The sequence below is a fragment of the Neomonachus schauinslandi genome, chromosome 5 (assembly GCF_002201575.2).
Source record: "Neomonachus schauinslandi chromosome 5, ASM220157v2, whole genome shotgun sequence".
Classification (NCBI taxonomy): domain Eukaryota; kingdom Metazoa; phylum Chordata; class Mammalia; order Carnivora; family Phocidae; genus Neomonachus; species Neomonachus schauinslandi.
The window spans coordinates 137038625-137059387 of record NC_058407.1 but is presented as its reverse complement, the minus strand read 5'-3'; the positions used below and the strand labels follow the sequence as shown (position 1 = coordinate 137059387).

Below are 20763 nucleotides of genomic sequence, written 5' to 3'. Positions count from 1 at the left end.
TAGTATGTCAGACATTGTAAATTTGACCTTGCTGGGTGCTGGATATTTTTGTATTCCTGTAAATATTCTTGAGCTTTGTTCTACATCAAATCACTTGGAAAGATCTTGATTTTCCTGGTTCTTGCTTTTAATATCTGTTAGGTGGGACCTAGGCAGTGCCTCATGAATTATGAGATTTTCAGTCTGGCTGCTGGGAACAAGCAGTATTCACTCCAGCCCTTTTGGCTGGTTCTTTGTGTGACTCTGAGTAGTTTTCTAACATGAATTGATGCTGACTGGTGTTCAGAAGATTACTTGAGGAGGATGCTCTACAAACACTTGAGGAGGGTCCTCTGGGGATCCCCAGAGCTCTATGTGTCTCTTTCCTCTGTAGCACCCTGTTCTGTGAACTCTAGCCACCTTTTGTCTCCTCAGACTCAGCTCCATCTCCTCCACTCAAAGAGCTCACCAGGCTGCAGTAACCTAGAGAAATCACAGGGCTAACCTTGCTTCTCTCAGGGCTCTTCCTTCTTTGTCACTTGACATCTAGGGTCATGCTTCATGTATTTGACCATTCTTTATTTGTCTCAGGGAAGAGGATATATCTGGTCCCTGCTACTCTATCTTGGCCAAGAGAAGAAGACCCTAGCCCTATTACATGTAAATTTTTTCCCTCTCTCCATCACTCCTTATCTCTCAGATGTATTTAGGTGTAATTTGCATGCAATAAAATTCATCCTTAAGTTTACAGGTTGATTGACTTTGACAAATGTATAGTCATGTAACTACCATCACAATCAGGACATAGAAAATCTTTATCACCCCAAAAGTCCCCTCCTGCCTCTTTGCAGTCAATCCCCTCCCCTGGCCCTCAGCACCTGGCAACACTGATCTGATTGTTGTACCTACAGTTTTGCCTTATCCAGGATATCATATAAATAACCTCATATAGTATGCAGACCTCTGTGTCTGGCTTCCCTCATCCAGAAGATTATTCCTGACGTCCAGTCATGCTGTTCCCGGCAGGAGCAGTCTATCCCTCCCACTACTGAATAGCACATTGCTGCATGAATGGAGTACAACCTGCCCTTCCATTCTCAGGTAATGGATATGTAGCTATTTCCAGTTCTTGGTGATTATGAATGAAGCTGCTGGACACATTTGTGTGTCGGCCCCTGGGAGGATGTACACTTTCACTTCTCTTGGGTGAACACCCAGGAGAGAAAGGCTGGGTCATATGGCAAGTCATGTTCAATAGTATAGGAAACTCACAAACTGTTCTCCAAAGTTGCTGCGCTGCCCCACATCCCCAACAGTGATGTATGAGGCTTCACAAATTGTCCCATTCCCTGCTAGCACATGGTATCATTAGTCTGCCTCTCTCTTATTAGTGATCAGTATTGCTAGTTTACCAAATTTATTAATTTTTGTAAAGAATCAACTTTTCACTGTATTGAGTCTTCCATTGTCTGTTTTCTATTTAACTCATTTCCACATTTATTTTTATTTTCTCCAACTTTGGGCTTGAGTTTTTTGCTTTTTCCTAGATTTTTTTGAGGTGGAAGTTAAAATAGATTTTACACTCTTCTCTTTCCTAATACAAACATTTACTGCTGAGCACTACTTTAGGTGCAACCAACAAAACTTGATATGCTGTGTTTTCATTAACAATCCTTTTAAAGTACTTTCTCGGGGCGCCTGGGTGGCTCAGTTGGTTAAGCGACTGCCTTCGGCTCAGGTCATGATCCTGGAGTCCCTGGATCGAGTCCCGCATCGGGCTCCCTGCTTGGCAGGGAGTCTGCTTCTCCCTCTGACCCTCTCCACTCTCATGTGCTCTCTCTCTCATTCTCTCTCTGTCAAATAAATAAATAAAATCTTAAGAAAAAAAAAAGATAAAGTACTTTCTCATCTTCCTCATGATTTCTTCTTTTATATATGGGTTATTCAGAAGTGTGTTGTTTAATTTCCAAATATTTAGGGATTTTCTGGCCATCTTCCTGTTATTACTAGTTTAATTACATCACAGAGAATATATTGTGTGATTGTGGTCATTTAATATTCATTGAAAATTGTTTTATAGTCTTTCCTGGGAATTTTTCATGTTTGACAAAAATGTCAACTCTACATATGTTGGTGTCTGAGTCTGCTTGGGCTGCCATCACAAAATGCCATAGACTGTGTGCCTTAACAGAAATTTATTTCCTCATGGTTCCAGAAGCTAGAAGTCTGAGACCAAGGAACCAGCACAGCTGGGTTCTGGTGAGCGCTCTCTTCTGGGCTTGCTGATAGCTGCCTTCTTGCTGTGTGTTCACATGGCTTTTCCTCACTGTGTGTGCATGGAGAGTGCAACCCTGATTTCCCTCCTTGTAAGGACACAAATCTTATCAGATTAGGTCTCTTTTTTTTTTTTTTTTTTTAAGATTTTATTTATTTATTTGACAGAGAGAGCAAGAGAGCCAAGCAGGGGGAACAGTAGAGGGAGAGGGAGAAGCAGGCCTCCCGCTGAGCAGGGAGCCTGATGCCGGGATTGATTCCAGGACCCTGGGACCATGACCTGAGCCGAAGGCAGATGCTTAACAACTGAGCCACCCAGGCACCCCAAGTATAGTGTTCTTAAATGTCAATTACATCAGGGCACCTGGGTGGCTCAGTCGTTAAGTGTCTGCCTTCGGCTCAGGTCATGGTCCCAGGGTCCTGGGATCGAGCCCCACATCAGGCTCTCTGCTCGGCCAGGAGCCTGCTTCTCACTCTCCCGCTCCCCCTGCTTGTGTTCCCTCTCTAGCTATCTCTCTCTGTCAAATAAATAAACAAAATCTTAAAAAAAAAAAAAGTCAATTACATCAAGTTAGGTGACAGTGTTGTTAAAATCTTCTATATGCTGATTTTTTTCTTACTTATTTTATCAATTACTGGGAGAGAGATGTTAAAGTCTCCAACTATGACTATGAATTTGTCTTTTTTCCTTTTGAATTCTGTCAGTTTTGCTTCACGTATTTTGAAACTCGTTTTTAGGTGCATATGCACTTAGGATTTTTATGTTTACTGGTGAACTGACCCTTTAATCATCATTCAATGGACACCTTCACTTTCAGTAACCTTTACATCTAACATATCTGTTATTAATATGGCACACCAGTCATCTTCTGCTGACTTTGTGTCTACTTTCAACTTGTCAATACCCTCATAGTTAAGGTTTCTTGTAACCTTTACACACAGTTGACTCTTTTTAACTTGACAATCTCTGCCTTTTAATTGCCTGTTTAGTTAATTTACTTTTAATGTAATTGTTGATATGATTGGCTGTTTATTTGTCCCTTTTGTTTTTGTTCTTCCTTTCTTTTTCCTGCCCCCCTCCCCGCAAACAGAATATTTTGGGTATAGTATTTTATCTCAATTGACCTTTTTTCTTTAGTGGTTGATGTAGAGATTAAAATTGGCATAATTTATCACAATCCACCTTCACATAATGTGCTTTATGAGCATAAAGAGCAGCATATTTCCATCCACCTCCTTGTCTGCCCTGAGGTTTGTCACCTCTTGTGCCACTTCTACTCATGCTACAAATACCTCAATTGTCTTTTTTTTTTTTGCTTTGAATAGTTAATGGTCTTTAAAGAAATTTAAAATATTTACATATCTATACATTGCTAGAAAAATTTTCAAATGTTTCCTTGTATTTAGCTTTTCTAGCATTCTTTGCTTTTCCTACAGATCTGATCTGCCTTGTGTGCTTTCTTCTCTCCCCACCTGAGCAGTTCAGCCTTTCTTGTAGTGCACGTCTGCTGCTGATGGAGTCTCTCAGTGTTGCCCTGTCTACAAATACCTGCTATTGTCTTCCCAAAGGGTATTTTTGCTGGATAAGCAACTCTTTTAGCACTTTGCATGGATCACTCCACTGTGTTCTGACTTCTGTTGTTTCTGTCATTTTTATTGTTCTCCTCTGTGCACCGTATCTTTATTTTTGTAGCTGCTTGAAGACCATCTCTAACTTGGCTTTCAGCATTTTGAGAACGATTCAACTAGGTTTGTATTTATTTACTCTGCCTGGAGCTCACAGAGATGCTGAGTCTGTAGGTCGACACCTCTCATCGGTCCTCGCCATTATGTCTTCAAACGGTTCTCTGTCCCAGTCCCCTCACCCTCCCCTTCTGGGATCCTACTACACGTACGGCAGACAACTTGGTATCACCCCAGAGATCCCACATACTGTTCCACTTTACATTCTTTCCTTCTCTCCTGATGTTTCCGTTTGCAGAGCTTCTACTGATGGGACCTGAAGTTTGCTCACGGCCTCTCCGTCTGCATCCAGTCTGCTACGGGAACCACGAAGAATCTTCTTTCTATGTCTGCAGCTTTCATTTCCAGCATTTCCATTTGGGTTTTTTTTGGTACTTTTTATCTTTTCGTGACATCCCCACCTCTTTGTGCAAGGCGCATACCTCTTCAACTGCACCCTTTAACGTATGTATCCTAGTTCTCTCAGAGTTTCTGGTAATTCCAGCATGTCTACTCTACGGACTATTTCCACATTCTTCTTGTGCCCATGTATTTCCTCTGTGCATGTCTTTTAGTTTTTTACTGTAAAGTAAACACTGTGTTTAAGAGACCAGTGGAGACTGAAGTAAAAAGCATGCACTCCCAGAAAGGGCACCTCCTTCTCTGGCCTCGTTCGGGTGTCTCAGCGATCTGTGCCCTTTGTAGGTGGCCTGGGATCTCTAACAGCTCCACTGAGATGCCAGTCCATGCTGGCTTCATGGCTGTGGGCAGGACGAGACTCCGGACACCAGCTTTTTGCCTGACAAGGTGGTTCTCCGTCTCTCCAGCCTCACCCCAGCCTTCTCCATCCTGCAGCCAATGCCCAGCCTTTGGAGGCAAACATGCTGCACTTGGTGAAGGTCCAGGGGGCTGTGACACACATGCTCAGCCCTCTTGTCCCACCTCTGTCTTTGGAGCACAAGGGGAGTGTATCCAGTAGTCTGCAGCTGCCCAGAGGGGGCCGCTCAGCATTCCTGCTCTCTGCTCATCCCTCAGTACCTCTGCCTTCCACCCACTGAAGGCCCACCATCCCTCAGGGGAAATGGTTTCTCAGGCCACCCCCCCACCCAAACAAGGCTTCAGATGCTGGTTACTGTGCATTTACTAGAGGCCTAAAGAACCTCAGATGATTCTCTCGGCTCTCCTGCCCTGCTGCCGGCTTCTGCACTCTCCCCTCTGGACAGGAGACCTGCAGACAGGCTGGTGCAGGGATGCAGAGTGACTGAGCTGGGCTCCTTGGGATTTTGACCCACTCTCCCGCACTACGTGCCACATTAGTGCGCTCAGGGTTTGGTTGGTCTCTATGGTAAGTTCCCCCTGCTGCTTCTCTGCCAGGGATGAAAATAAGGGTATCTTCTCTCCACAGGTGACTTCAGTTCACTGAGACTTCCGTTAATCTTCAGCTCTCTGACAGATCTTAAAAACTGTGACTTGTATATTAACCAGGTTGTTTTAATGGTTAGGGTTGGAACAACAGTCTCTTGTGACTTATGCAGCCTAATAAAAAATGGAAGTCCAGAATTCGTTATATATAAATATACCTTTTGCTAACATCAAACAGAGCTGGTCTCTGTGTTTTGTCTGAAGCATCTCAACTGATTTAGAAATTAGTATCAGGAGTGGTTGCAGTAACAGATTGTCAGGGAAGTAAGAGGGTCTGAAATTAATTAGTGGGTTTGGTAGGAGTCAAAGGCAGTGAAAATCCGGTTTGTATGCTGGAGCGGACCGTGGCAGTCCATGCCATGTCCTGACAAATTGGTTAATTAACTGACTTTCACAAAGGTCAGCAAACCCATGTGCAGAAAAGGAGCCTGCCTCTTTTCACAGTTCCCTAGAAAGACAGCCATGACCGCTCACTCCCGTGTCACCTGCTTCTGCTGAGCTGCACCAGCAGAGCTGGGTCGTGCAGAGAGAGGCCATACTGACCGCAGGCCCAGGCTGCTCACTCAGCCCTTCAAGACAAAGTGCCACCAAGGGCTTCGGGTCAGGGAGCAGTGTGAACGCATGCAGACTGAGGCAGGGCAGCTGTGTCTGCGAGTGCTGCTCAAGTCGAAGGACCAATGAGAAGCTCAGATGCCCATGTTCTTCGTTCAAGACACCAACTCAAACACAGGAAACTCCTGCAGCTGATAAAGGATCAACCCACACCAAAGTGACCCCTTCCCTGTGAAGCCTGCGGTGTTCAGCCTCAGGTGCCCAGCTCATCATGGTCTGCTAGGACCCTAGGCTCTTCCTGTTATTCCCAAAGCTCCGGAATGTCCAGATGGGAAGACACGCCCAGGAACCAGCAGATCCAACACCAAGTCTGTTCACTGTGGTACCCCGCCCCCCCCCCCGCGCCTAGTGCACACCCAGTCATGCCATACAGAGGGGTGCAAGAACGCGTCTTCTCTTCTCTGCCTTTGTCTCACAGTTTACGGAGCCCATCCGTCCATGGCGGTGAACTTTACAGCCTAGTCCACAGCCGACAAGCCAGCATGAGGGAATGTCCACCACCCAGCAGCAACCACAGTAACAGCAGAGGCTTGAACTTGTTTCTTTTTTGGACAGAGGGCGGGTGTGTTATCGGTTCTAAGTGTGAAAGCTGTGTTATGATAGTTTTTTTGGGGGGGCGATGTGTAAGAATGGGACAGAGTGTGTGTTGATTAAGGCAGCCAAAGAGATGGGCTGAAGTCGCCATCTCTCACCCCTTTTTGGTCACCAAGCATCTGAACCCCTTTTCTGTATTTGGGGAACTCTACTTTTGGAGCTGTACTGGATACAAAGCCCATGTGTGGTGACTAAAGCTAACTGCCACCCTCCTCCCGCTCTCCCGGATGCCAGCCTGTGGGCAGGTAACCAAGCCCGCCAGGTACCCGCATCCATCCGTGGCACCGGACAGCGTGCACGCTCCCGCCTGCGGCGGCGGCGAATCTGCAGCATGAGCACCAGCTGGTCGCCTTTCGACTCCCAAACTCCAGTGTCCTCTCACGAACGGCATGAGCTATACCTGGGTGCGCCACCCTAAACTGGGTTCCAGCGCTCCAGATGCCTCTGAGAGCCACCCATGGTGTCTTAACAAATTCCTTTTCATTCAGATTGCCAAGGAAGGTTTCTGCCGCTTACAAATCAGAATGTGGACTAGGATACTGGGTGACTGAGATGCAGGTCCCATGATCGCCAATGTTAATTTTCATTCTCTGGGACAACACGAATCAGCAGAAAGGGTGTGCGGGTTTCAGCTGAATGTGACTCATTCCTGGGAGCATATAACCCCCCCACAACACCTCATTTACTGTCACTTTCCCCCATCCAAAAGCAGTGGAGGGGGGAAATGAGAGCTCAAATTCATGAAAGTATTCTAACTATCAATTTTCTTTTGAGAATTACTTAAGATTTATATCAGCCTCTGAGCTTCCTGGTTTTTTTCTTTCCAACAATGACCTCACTTCTCATTATCAGGGTGGCTGTATTTCTCTTTCATTGTGTGAGTTTTAAGATTTAAGGTTGGTTATAACTGTTACTATTGATTTAATTCCACACAGCTATTTATGATAAGCTTTCCTCCCAGATAAATTAATCGGTATTTTTAAAAAAAATCATAAAGATCAAAGTTTCTGCTAAGGTGACTTAAAAGTTTTAGGAACGAGAAGACCTCATATTCCCTCCTTCCTTCTGCTGGTGAGGAGGATATTCATTTTTCTGTTACAATGAGCTAAATTTCTTAATCGAGTACAACCGAAGACCTTTCAGCTTACATTTCTGAAAAGAGTAATTGCGGTTGTAGGCAATGTCTTTTTCAACAGAGGTTAATAAACACATGACACTTCTTAACAGCACTAACGGAAATTTATGTTAAAGTTATTTAAACTCAGAAGTCTTAACTTGATCTAATGTCCACTTCTGTCATAGATTCAACAAATCCAAATTGTTTTAAAGTCATTTTTATGGCTAAAGGTTCTGGGAAATGTCATTTCTAAACATAAAAAATGGCACATACTTCTACATTTCATTCTTGCATGTTCTCTATAATATGCCAATATTTCATGTAAAATCCAAGTCAGCCACAGTTAATTTTATGAGTCCATTCTTTTGCCACAGAGCTATGACACTGAACTCAAGGGGGCTGTGTTGAAATAACTAATGTGGCAATTCCTGCTTCAGAATGATAAGTGGGTAAATAAACCGTTTCTGAGACAGAAGAGCTGAGTCAACAGCAGCACAGAAATTATGACTGTCCCAATCTTCTATTTTTATGATCGTCTCATATTTAGATTTTTTATACTTGCCCAGTTGTATATCGGACAATGACACATTTGTCAATTTTCAGGATTTTCTCTTAAACCTGGGTTTCATGCAACAGCACAAGCAAGCAGCCACCACAGCTCTGAGCTGTCAGGACGCCTTCCAGCATGCTGCCCACCATGGCCATGGAGCGGAGAACGCCCCAACCTCCCACCCACCAACCTCCCACCCATGGCCACGGAGTGGAGAATGCCCCCAACCTCCTCCCACCCACGGCTACGGAGCGGACAATGCCCCCAGCCTCCCCCCACCCACGGCCACGGAACGGAGAATGCCCCAACCTCCTCCCACCCATGGCCACAGAACGGACAATGCCCCCAACCTCCCCCAACCCACAAACACGGAGTGGAGAACGCCCCCAACCTCCCACCCACTGCCACAGAGCAGAGAACGCCCCCAACCTCCCACCCACCAACCTCTCACTCACGGCCACAGAGTGGAGAATGCCCCCAACCTCCCACCCATGGCCACGGAGTGGAGAACACCTCCAACCTCCCCCCACCCATGGCCACGGAGTGGAGAACACCTCCAACGTCCCCCCACCCATGGCCATGGAGCAGAGAACGCCCCCAACCTCCCACCCATGGCCACAGAGCAGAGAATACCCCCAACCTCCCACCCACGGCCACAGAGCAGAGAACGCCCCCAACCTCCCACCCACCAACCTCCCACCCATGGCCACAGAGCTGATAATGCCCCCAACCTCCCACACACTAACCTCCCACCCACAGCCACAGAGCGGAGAACACCTTAAACTCCTCCCACCCACAGCCACAGAATGGAGAATGCTTCCAACCTCCCACCCATGGCCACAGAGTGGAGAACACCTCCAACCTCCCACCCACAGAGACACAGGTCTTGGGTTGCTTGGTGTAGGACGTACAAAACAGCAGGTCTGATCTAAAATGCTAGAGAAAAGGAAACAGCTAAAAACCAGACAGGTTCCTCTGCACACACGGTCATCTCTGCTTACATTATGTGGTCCACGAGCGGGGAAGATTCTGTCTACTTCCCTGCTTGGTCAACCGGGAAGTCCTCTGAACTGCTCTGAGGCTAAGTCTCTTCCATCTCAGAACAACCAACTTACCCTCAGTGAGCTGTGTGAAGATCCTACCAGACGCTACCTGGAACCACATGGCCCAATCCTCCTGTCAGAGAATACTTCTGTTTTGAGGGTAAATGTCTTTTTTCTCAAGTGCAGACCCTGGACCGGCCACCTGAGCTAACAATGGGCAGCAAAGCCTTGATTCTCACTGGCCAGAAAGAGCTACAAGTGATGGAGATTCACACCGTGGGCTCATTTGGGAGGAAATTCATTGCTGCCGTGACTTACTTCCCACAGGAGGCTCAACTCAACAAAAAAGTGTGCCTGCTTTCTCCAAAGTGAGCTGTACCTGCAGCTAAAGGAATCGAACTATGGTACGTTCATGAGGTTGATGCAGCTGTGGGAGGTGCTGTCCTGGGTTCTCTGTCAGTCCTTCCCCGAGGGGGGGTCATGAATGTCTACAGAAACAATGGCAAGCAGTGGTAGAAAGTGTGAAGTGAGGGATGAAGTGCCACGGGAATTCAGAGCAAGGAAAATACCTCCAGCCCCAGGACTCACAGGGACCTGGAAGGAGGACCAGGATTGTGGCACGTGAGGATGGTGGAGGTCCACTTCAGGCTGAGAACAGCAGGAGTCGTGGTACAAGGGCGTAAAGGCGTCCAAGACTCCACAGTGGAGAATGACCCATAGTATCAAACTGTACAAGTTGGGAGGGATGCTTGGGGCGGGATGAGGACACATTCCGAGTGCCATCAATGGAAAACATTCTTGCCAAGTAAAGACAAACCCCTAATTTATCTCCATGTAGCGTTAAAATCTCGTGTAGTGGATACATTGTATTCTGCAGTCACAAAACCTGTCCGCTGTGTAACTCAGCCTTCCCCCAAAGACCAGTGGGCCCTGCCACACTGAGCCCAGGAACACAGCCGTGACTGCGCGGGCAAGGCTCCACTCCTTGTCTAGACAGCGTCCCTCCCTTAGGCTAGGATGCATCACGCACATGCAGTGACTCTTCCCTTTTCCTAACAGGGCTGCTCTAGAGAATAGTGGCTCAAACTGCAGGCCCATTCAGTGACCGGGACAAACAATCCTTGGGGAAAACAACACATCAACTGAAAACAAGAATGCCCACTACCCGATTTCACATATGTTGGTAATTCTGCAACAAAGGGAAAACTCAAATTTCCAATGCCTTTAAACATTTAGGTACAGTATTTGGGATTGAGCATTATAGCTTTTTGTGTTTTAGATACTTTTACATCAAGGGATTAATGGCGATTATTCCTGGGTGGATGGAATTATGGGTTTAATCATGTATTTACTGGCTGATCTGTATTTTCTGATTTTTCTAAAATACTCCTTTATAAAAAAATTCAATCTGTAAGAAATTTAGAACCATTCAGGTTATTCCCGTGTTTGTCTAAACAATCATAAAAATTCAGTTTTAGAATACTTAACAAATCTTGTTAGGCATTTACTGTGGGTCAGGCCCCCTAGAAACACAACAGGGAGCACGACACGTGGGTTTCTGCTCAGAATGCAGGCTCTGCCTGCTCTTTCCGTACCATCATGACACGTTGTAACTTTTGCAGTGTTTAAGAGAAAACTAAGGTATTCACTGACCAGCCCTGCTTCAAGGCCTCTGCACCTGTCCTCTGGCTTCCTGGGGCCTAGCTGACCTGCTGCCCGCTGGGGAGGCCCACTTGGACCTCCTGTGTCAAGTCACCCTTTACTTTGCTGGTTTTTACTAGGAATATTTTACTCACTCACTGAAAACTCCTCTGTATGCTCAGTGTCTACCTCACTGACTATAAAGATGAGTTCAGTAAGAGTAAAATCTGACTCAGGTTGACATAAGGCTACTTTATGCCTTGGGAGACCCCAGGCCCTGCAGGGACACTGCTGTGTGACTGTGGGGTGTCCCCAGGAGATGCAGGGACATTGCTGTGTGTGACTGTGGGGTGTCCTAGGCCCTGCAGGGACTTTGCTGTGTGTGACTGTGGGGTGTCCCCAGGCCCTGCAGGGACACTGCTGTGTGTGACTGTGGGGTGTCCCTAGGCCCTGCAGGGACACCGCTGTGTGTGACTGGGGGGTGTCCCCAGGCCCTGCAGGGACACTGCAGTGTGTGACTGTGGGGTGTCCCCAGGAGCTGCAGGGACACTGCTGTGTGTGACTGTGGGGTATCCCCAGGAGCTGCAGGGACACCGCTGTGTGTGACTGTGGGGTGTTCCCAGGCCCTGCAGGGACACTGCAGTGTGTGACCGTGGGGTGTCCCCAGGCCCTGCAGGGACACTGCTGTGTGTGATTCTGGGGTGTCCCCAGGAGCTGCAGGGACACTGCTGTGTGAGACTCTGGGGTGTCCCCAGGCCCTGCAGGGACACTGCTGTGACTGTGGGGTGTCCCCAGGCCCTGCAGAGACACTGCTGTGACTGTGGGGTGTCCCCTGGAGCTGCGGGGACACTGCTGTGTGTGACTGTGGGGTGTCCCCAGGAGCTGCGGGGACACTGCTGTGTGTGACCGTGGGGTGTCCCCAGGAGCTGCGGGGACACTGCTGTGTGTGACCGTGGGGTGTCCCCAGGAGCTGGGGGACACTGCTGTGTGTGACTGGGGGGTGTCCCCAGGAGCTGCGGGGACACTGCTGTGTGTGACTGTGGGGTGTCCCCAGGAGCTGTGGGGACACTGCTGTGTGTGACTGTGGGGTGTCCCCAGGAGCTGCGGGGACACTACTGTGTGTGACCGTGGGGTGTCCCCAGGCCCTGCAGGGACACTGCTGTGTGTGACTGTGGGGTGTCCCCAGGAGCTACAGGGACACTGCAGTGTGTGACCGTGGGGTGTCCCCAGACCCTGCAGGGACACTGCTATGTGTGACCGTGGGGTGTCCCCAGGAGCTGCAGGGACACTGCTGTGTGTGTGACTGTGGCGTGTCCCCTGGAGCTACAGGGACACTGCTATGTGTGACTGTGGGGTGTCCCCAGGCCCTGCAGGGACACTGCAGTGTGTGACCGTGGGGTGTCCCCAGGCCCTGCAGGGACACTGCAGTGTGTGACCGTGGGGTGTTGCATCAAGTACAGGATACAGGCTGCACGGCCTCCTCAAAGCCACGAAGCCCCTCCCCCTAGAGCACCCCTTGCCCCGAGCATCATGGCCCGTGGCTCTGAGCCCGTGTGGCCATATCATGATGTACTTTATCTCTGCTCTCTGACACATCGACATTTCTAGCCAGTTTCCAACACTAACCGTTCAGAAAAAGGAAAATTGGCTGAAAATGAGTTGAGAATAAAGCAAACAAGTGGAAAATGGTAAATGTACAAAAATGATTAAAGATGCTGCCAAGATTCCAAAATAGCACCATGGCCCATGACAGCAATGTCACTTTGGATGTAGTAGAAAATCAAAACAATAAAAATAAGAAAGCAACAAAACGCCTTCTGTAGCTAATGTTTCTGGAGCAATCTCATCCAATGGGACACATGTTCAGAGTCTGTTCTCAGCCACCGTCCGTGGAGGAGTCCCAGCACCCGGAGCGCTGGTGAGGACGTGGCCACCTGGGAGCTTCCCAAGGTCACCCCCGGGCTAATCATGAGCAACCACCTCTGGGGTCAGAAATTGGGGGACAGAGGGTGGGTAGCATGGGAGACCGGGAGATGACCTGAGTCGTGCTCCATTGCAGCACCTGGGTGAGTGGAGTTTTTATCCTGCCAATTTGTTTGAGGACCGAAGTCTGCAGCTGTGCCCTGGGCTGCTTGCTGTGGGTGAGGCTGTGGGGAGGGCACATGGGGATGCCCCTGTCCTTCCTTTCAGGCGGCCCTGCCCTGGCCAGTGATCACTGCAGATCAACATGCTTGTGTTAAGGGTTTGAAGAAAGAAAGGAGCACTGAAGATGGTGGCAAGCGGCTAATGAAGAAAACGCAAGCGAGCAAGTGTCCTTCAGCCACGGTTGCTATGCGGGTATCTTCAGGGGGCTGCCTCACACCCTGGAAATGCAGCCTGGAACTGTAATGTCTGCTTCTAGATGCCATCACCGCAGCAGATTCCCGGACCTGCTGACGGCACTTGGCATTCCTCCTACAGATCCTACTGTCTGTGTCCAGGAGGCTGAGCACGTCAAGATGCAGCATTTCTTGCCACAAGGAAACATTTGTGTCCTATGCAATCTTTAAAAAGCCTGACTTCGGGGGTCTGGGCCAACTGCTCCTCATGTTACCAAAGTGAAAATGTTTCAGGACAGAGTAAGAGCTCTGAATGCTAGCTATGAATAATGGTTACTGACAAATGCAGACTAAAATAAAAAAGAAAGAGAAAGAAAAGAAAAATCCCAACCAAACAAGTGTGCACCAACCACATGCATTTGATTACAAGGCATCTTCTAAACATAGCTACACATCAGCCATGAAAATGACCCTGTGCTGAGTGCCTGTCACTTAAATGTCACTCTCTGATGGGAGCACTTACTGATCCCGACGAAACCCACCTGCAAGCAAATAGCCAGGTTCACTCTGCAGCCGAAGGAGGTGCTCACGGCCCGCGGGTGGAGACCCAGGTCTTTAAAGAGCTTTGAGAACGACTGGGTGAGTGCTATCCGAGGCCGTTCCTCTGCCACGACCACACATGTCCGCACGCGGGACAAGTCCAGTCCTCGTGCCTAGAAGGAACAACAGCGGTAAGAGGTCAGCCTGCCAGGTCCGGGGTGTGTGACCTTAACCAGATGGACACAAGCAACACAAACTCCACACGGGCATTCACTTCCTGGGCTCTGTCTGGCACATCATTCGACTGTCCTGGGACGTCTGTGTGGGGGGGAAATCCTACATCAGAGGACCGAGGATGCCATCACAAACCTATCTTAAATAACAGCAAGATGCAGCTGCAAGGAGCACGAGGAGAAGCAAGGTCCTGGATAAAATACTTAACAGGACAGGGTTTGGGGAAGCAAGGTACACCTATAAACATGGATACACAAGAGCACACCCTGGACAGAAAAGAGAAGACCTATTTTTAATATAGAATGGAAAAGTAAAGTGTTTGGACAATTTCATAAAGACAGCACTCCTCTTAAGTCCCACGAGACTGAAAAGATCCCATTCTGACGACTGTGCTCGACAGAGCTCAGCTCCGGGCTGCACCATGTTCAGTCAACTGAGCAAGACGGCAAGGCTCAGAGGAGGACCTCAGCGAGTGGAGCACGGGCCTCTGCGCAGGGCTGGGGGCAGGAGGCGGGTGGCGAGTGGTGGTCTCCAGCGGAGCAAGAGTGGTGGGAGGACGACCACCACAGGCTGGCCCACGCAGCCCTCCCGGCCCTGCACCGCAGCCTGGGCTCAGGGCACGGACACAGGCTCCCGCACGGTGCAGGGGACACAGCTTGGGGGCACTCTGGCTCCGGAGGTTCCTGCCCGGATATGATCTCATATATGCGGAGTCACACAGAAAACACTACAACTGCGTGATCCCAATGCTCGATTTACATATGTGTGTCTTCGGGGAGGCAGTGTGGCCCGGGGCTCGAGACGATGCACCTGGAGCCGGAGATTCAAAATTTGGCTCCAAAATTTATTAAATGTAAGGACTTGGAAAGGGTGCTCAATTTCTCTGTAACTTAAGATTCCTCATCTTTAATAATAGTGCTTTCTATCTCAGATGCCTATTGTAAAGATTAAATTAATACGTCAAGTGCATAGGAAACACTCAATTATGTTACGATTTGTGAAATGTACTCAATCACTTTCTAAAATAATATAGGTGGAAATAAGTAATAATTATGCCTTATAAATTTCTTTTCCTATATATAATTTCAAGCAATTATACACCTGTGTATGTAGCTTAATATCAACATTATCTTGCATTTTGTTTCTTGTTCAAGCTTAATGCATTAGGTCTAAATAGGAAAACAAAATTCAGGAGAAAAATGTAATGCTTTACTATTTGTGTTTAAATAATTTATGTGCATATGTCTATACACACATATGCAAATATAATCTGTATATACACAAAGACACACATCTGGGCATATAAACAATGGATAGTAGTCGGAATATAAATTGAAACAGGTCGTATGATTATTCCCCCTTCCTTACTTGGATAATGACTACTTCACCATGAAACTATGTCTATCAAAATGTTATTGACTCAAATGGAGGGAAATGCTAATATTCTCGTTAGGATACAGACCTACAAATCAGGGTCTTCAAGGAAAATGAAAATGAGTGGCTAAATTCAAACCTATGGCTTGAAAACCAGCAGAAGAAAAAGCAATTTAGGGCCTTTCAGGCAGACCTAATGGAATCAAAGACATGGGAGGGGGTGTGTGTGCACCTTGACCTATAATTCTTTGGGGCAGTGGGAAATTATTCACCTTATAAAATCAAGTTTTCACTTGAAATCAGTTTTGGGAACTTCAGGAGACAGCGGATTATACCGTGGCTTTTGTGAATGATAATTTTAGCTTCAGTAACCCTTCCCATGCCCTGTGACATGGTGCTTCCCTAGGACGCTTGGGCGTGCTCCCCAAAGCCCTCTGAGGCCTATGACAGGCTGCTTACCTTGAGGGAGTCTGTCTGCGAGCCCAGCCCCTTGGTACAAAGTTCCATCACTGAATAGGAGCAAAACGTATCCCGGACTTTGTACTGACTCACGGCAAGAAGCCACAAGGCAGGGTTGGTTTCCAGCTCAGAAGGCGGGATGAGAATGGACTGGTGCCCTGAGTAGACACTGCAGAGAGAGACGGGAAGGGCTCGTGAGGGTAGGGCCGCAGGACCCATCTGCCACCCGTGCCCAGAAACACCTGCTGCCCATTTGCACAAAGGGGGCACTCACGCCACTGCCCCTCCAGGTGTGCAAATACAAAATGAAAGTGTGTTCACGAAAACATCCTGCAAAGCACGAGAGAACTATAGGACTCTTGATTCAGTGACTGCCTTTTTGAGGGCTCACCTGAAACCTCTAGACGCTATGAGGCAATATATAGGGTTCTCTCAAAGCTGCTACATTCACAAAATGTAGGAAACGCAGGGTGCTTTTATAAAAATGTATGTTTTCTTTGGAGGAATGTCTAATCAAGTCCTTTGTCCATTTTTTTGATGTGATCTCTATGCCCAACATGGGGCTTGACCTCAGGACCCTGAGATGTTGCTTGCTCAACCGATCCATTATTTTTTTCATTGTTTTTTATTGCATTAATGATGGAGGAATCTTAAACCCCTATAGGTTAAAAACTAAAATTCAGAAAGAGTGAAAGTCATCCAGTTGTGAGTAATTTGCTGTTAGCGCTGCACACACGTGTTGTGATGGCACATCGTAATGCTGCACTGCTTTTTCTTTTGCTTAATTGCTTAATGTATAAGCCAGGAAGGTTACTCAATCTGATCACTTCTTTGAAGGAATAGCAGAAGTAGTAGAAGAAAATGTTGTATGCCAGTTGCTATTTATGCACACGCTGTATGAAATACACTCAAGCATCTCAAAGCACACCTTAAACTGTTCTGAAAAATAGTCTACTTAAAAAAAGAAAAACATGGCTGACTAGGAGGAAAAAGAAGACATTTTGGTAACATAAAATTTCACAACTGTAGTTCGGTGATTTCAGCTTACTAACCTGAGAAAACATACAAACCCTCAGAACTTGGGCACTCGGAGCAAGGCAGACGCATGGCTCCCTATAACACACGTACCCTGTGGTGGGCGGGTTACTGTCTGCCCTGTGTGCCCCAGTTACCCCGATGACAGGCTGTTTGATTTTTTAAAAGAGTTTTATTTAGGTATAACGTGCATACCATAAAATCACCCCATGAAAGGATTTTTACTAAATTTGCAGAGTTGTATCATTATCACCACAGTGCAGTTCTAGAACATTTCCAACGCATCTGTGCTCCATCGTGCTTCGACCCCAGCCCCAATCAACCACTACTCTACTTTCTGTCTCTGCAGAGTTGCCTTTCCCAGACATTTCATATAAATGGCGTCATACGATACAATCACGGAATATGTGGTCTTTTGCATCTGGCTCCTTTCTCTCCGTGAGTTGTTTCTGAAGTTTATCCGCACTGCAGCTGTATTGCGTTGTATGGATATGAACAAACATTGTTCATCCTGGTCGACCTGTGGATTTGTCTTTTTCTTGCTTGCTTGCTTTTACGAAGGCTGCTAGGGACATTTCACACATCAAGGCTTCCAGTGATTTCCCTTTGCTTTGGCAGATGCTTTGGCTGATGCCTATGAGCAGAACTGCTGGGTCAGACTGTGAATTTATGTTTAATTTTTAAGAACGTGCCCAACCATGGTTTCACCATTTCACATTCCCGTCAACAATGTCGGAGAATTCCAGTTTTTGCACATCCTTGGTTACTGTTGCTTTGCGGTACAGTTTTGAAACCAGAAAATACAAGTCCCCCAACCTTGTTACTTTCTGGGGTTTGTGGCTATATGTGCTCCAGCGGGTATGAAGTGTTATCTCACTGGTTTTAATTTGCATTTCCCTAAACAATGTTAAGCATCTTTTCATGTGCTTATAAGTCATTTGTGTATTTTTGGTGAAATGCTATTCAAATCTGTTGCCTATTTTTAAATCATGTTGTGTGTCTTCTTGAGTTTTGAGAATTCGTTTTATATTTGGTTGGAGGGACTCTATCAGGTTACGATTTGCACATATTTTTCCCCAGTCTGTGGCTTTTATTTCCAACTTTCTTAATAGTGTTGCTTGATGTGCCCACATTTTTAGTTTTATTGAAGCCACATCTGTCAATATTTCTTTTATGTATTGTACCTCTGGTACCATATCTAAGAACTCTGCCTAGCTCAAGATTATAAAGACTGATTCCTCTGTCTCCTTCTAAAAGTCTTATTTCCTACATTAATGTCTGCAACCTAATGTGAATTTATTTACATGATGTAACGTAAAAGTTTAATCTTTTTGCAGATGAACAGCCAACATTCCCAAGCATCATTCATTGAAAATACTACCCTTTCATCATTGAGCTGCCGTGGTTCCTTTGTTGAGAAATGAAGTGACCACATGTAAGAGGTCACCAGTTTCCGGACTCCCAATTCTGTTTCACTGGCTCTTTTTTCTGCATCTACCTTCCTACTACCTTTACGTCAGCCCAGCCCTGGCCTGGTTATTGCATAAATGTTGAAATTGGGAAGTCTGAGTTTTTCAACTTTGTTATATTACTCCAAAATTGTTTTGGATATTGTGTTTTTTTTTTTTTTAATTTTAGGATAAAGTTGTCCATTTCTGCTTAAAAAAACAAAACAAAACCCTGCTGAGATTTTGACAGGAACTACATCAAATCTCTAGATCTATTTGCAGAGAATTTCCATTTTAATAATATTGAAACTTCTAACCCATGAACATCAACGATTGGAAATGCATTTTAAGACATATTTGATCTTTTTTTTTTTTTTTAAAGATTTTATTTATTTGACAGAGAGAGATACAGCGAGAGAGGGAACACAAGCAGGGGGAGTGGGAAGGAGAAGCAGGCTTCCCGCGGAGCAGGGAGCCCGATGCGGGACTCGATTCCAGCACCCTGGGATCATGACCTGAGCTGAAGGCAGACGCTTAACGACTGAGCCACCCAGGCGCCCCGACATATTTGATCTTAAGACTATTTTGAAACAATTCTGTTAATATCATGATTCTCAGAGAAATAATACTCTATTTTATGACTGAAGGGAACTTTAGGATGAAGACACAGAAGTTGTATTAAAGTTTTTAGAAATGTTGAAACCATTGTAAAGTTACAGAAAAGTTTTAAGTAGAAATAACTTTTTCCCCTCTTGAATCACTTGAGGATGGGTCACTGACCTGATGATGCCCCATCAACCCAAAATACATCAGCAGATATTTCCAGGAAGCAAGTTTATTTTTCTCCATATGGCCAGCTAAGACATCAAAATCAGGAAACATACATTTCTTCCACTGAAGCCTCGGACCCTCTTCACGTTTGCCTGTGGTCCTGACGGTGACTTTTACAGAGAAAGGAGACCATTGGGAAACACATGCACAGATGCCATCAGCCTGCCCGCTGGGTCCTCAGGGCTTGTGTGACTCTGTGATCCTGGCGTTCGTGGCCACAGACAGCAGCTACGGGCATCCCTCAGTCTGGGTCTGATGCTCCCTGGACTCAGTGGTTCAGGGAAGGGTCTTTGTCAGGAAGACCCTGGACGTGACGCTGCTTCCTTCGCTGCAACTCTCTGGGTGATGCACAACAGCCCCGTGTCCCTGCCGTGAAGGTTCTCTCCTCCCCTTTATAATGAACAACTATTTTCTAGCTGTCTACTCTATCAATCAAGCTTTCAATTTGTCCGTCTGCCTGAATAGTGAGATGATTTTCTATTTTATCCAGTCTTACCTATCATAATCTTTATTTTGATGCTGAAGTCCCCCCAGTTTGACCAGTGGGAGCCCCTCCAAAGGACATGTCACCCTCCTACCATGCGCGCTTTCTTGCACGAAAAGACATTCAGGTTCACCTTGTGCATCTCCTGTACCAGCCCTGAAATCGGCCATTTCTTGAGTGAACACTAGCTCATCTGAGAGACTACTGGTATCCACAGTACTGACAGGTGCTGGGCGTTCTCAGCACTCCTGGGGTAGATGCTCCCAGGTCCAGTTTTTAAGCAAGTTTGTCTGGATCTGTTTCTACAGAGGGCTTCAGAAGGAAGAAGTTTATAGTTCTTATGTGTTTATTTTAGCATTGCAGAGGCAATCTACAGAACATTGTAATTTCAGGACTTCAGAACGAATTTGCAGGAAAGATGCTCATTAGGTAGAGTTTCCTTAGAGCCCCTTTCAAGAGCCCCACCGTGTTCCTGCTGCTACTGGTGCAAGTCAAACACTGACTTTCCCGCCGACAGGCAGCCTCTCTGGTGATGTCACGAGGGTTAGGCCCGGCGAGCCCCAGGATGGGAAAGCATCCCATCCACTGGCTTCGGCTCGACTGGTGTCCTTGCCAAGGGACACACAGTCTCCTCCACACACATCTGGTGGTTCAGGACAGGCTTCCTTCTCAGTTGGCCAAGGGTCACTTGGTTCCTCTGCTGGAATGCCATATTCTAAACTATTTCCCAAGAAAAAAATTTACCCGCGATACTACTGCATTTTACAGTGAGGCAAAAATCATTAAATATTTTAATTGAATTTGCTGTCTCAAAAACTTTAATTGTTCTAATTAGAATGAATTGCAAAAACTCCTTTTTTTCCAAAAGAAATTTTTTTTCAAAAATACAGGACTGGATGGATTTTAATTCCACTATTAAATATTAGGAATGCCTTAGAAGAATTGTTTTTGAAGTGTATTTAAAGACGTGAGAGAAGACATTACAGACTATTAAGAAGAAAGGAAATCATAACAACTTTCAAATGGTAGCATCGCAGTTTTATACCTATATTAAGGCACAGTCACAAAACCGTATGCATACTTAAT

At 46.5% G+C, this 20763-nt stretch overlaps 1 protein-coding gene across 1 annotated transcript in view; it reads right to left on the bottom strand.

Moving 5' to 3' along the window:
- Nucleotides 1-20763, bottom strand: part of DIP2C (disco interacting protein 2 homolog C) — a 209875-nt gene that overhangs the window by 33260 nt on the left and 155852 nt on the right. Inside the window, exons 30-31 of the mRNA XM_021690907.1 lie at nucleotides 15880-16048; nucleotides 13815-13985 (exon numbers count right to left, since the gene is read on the bottom strand). Coding sequence (XP_021546582.1) covers nucleotides 13815-13985; nucleotides 15880-16048 — 340 coding nt within the window. The remainder of the gene's footprint in view (nucleotides 1-13814; nucleotides 13986-15879; nucleotides 16049-20763) is intronic.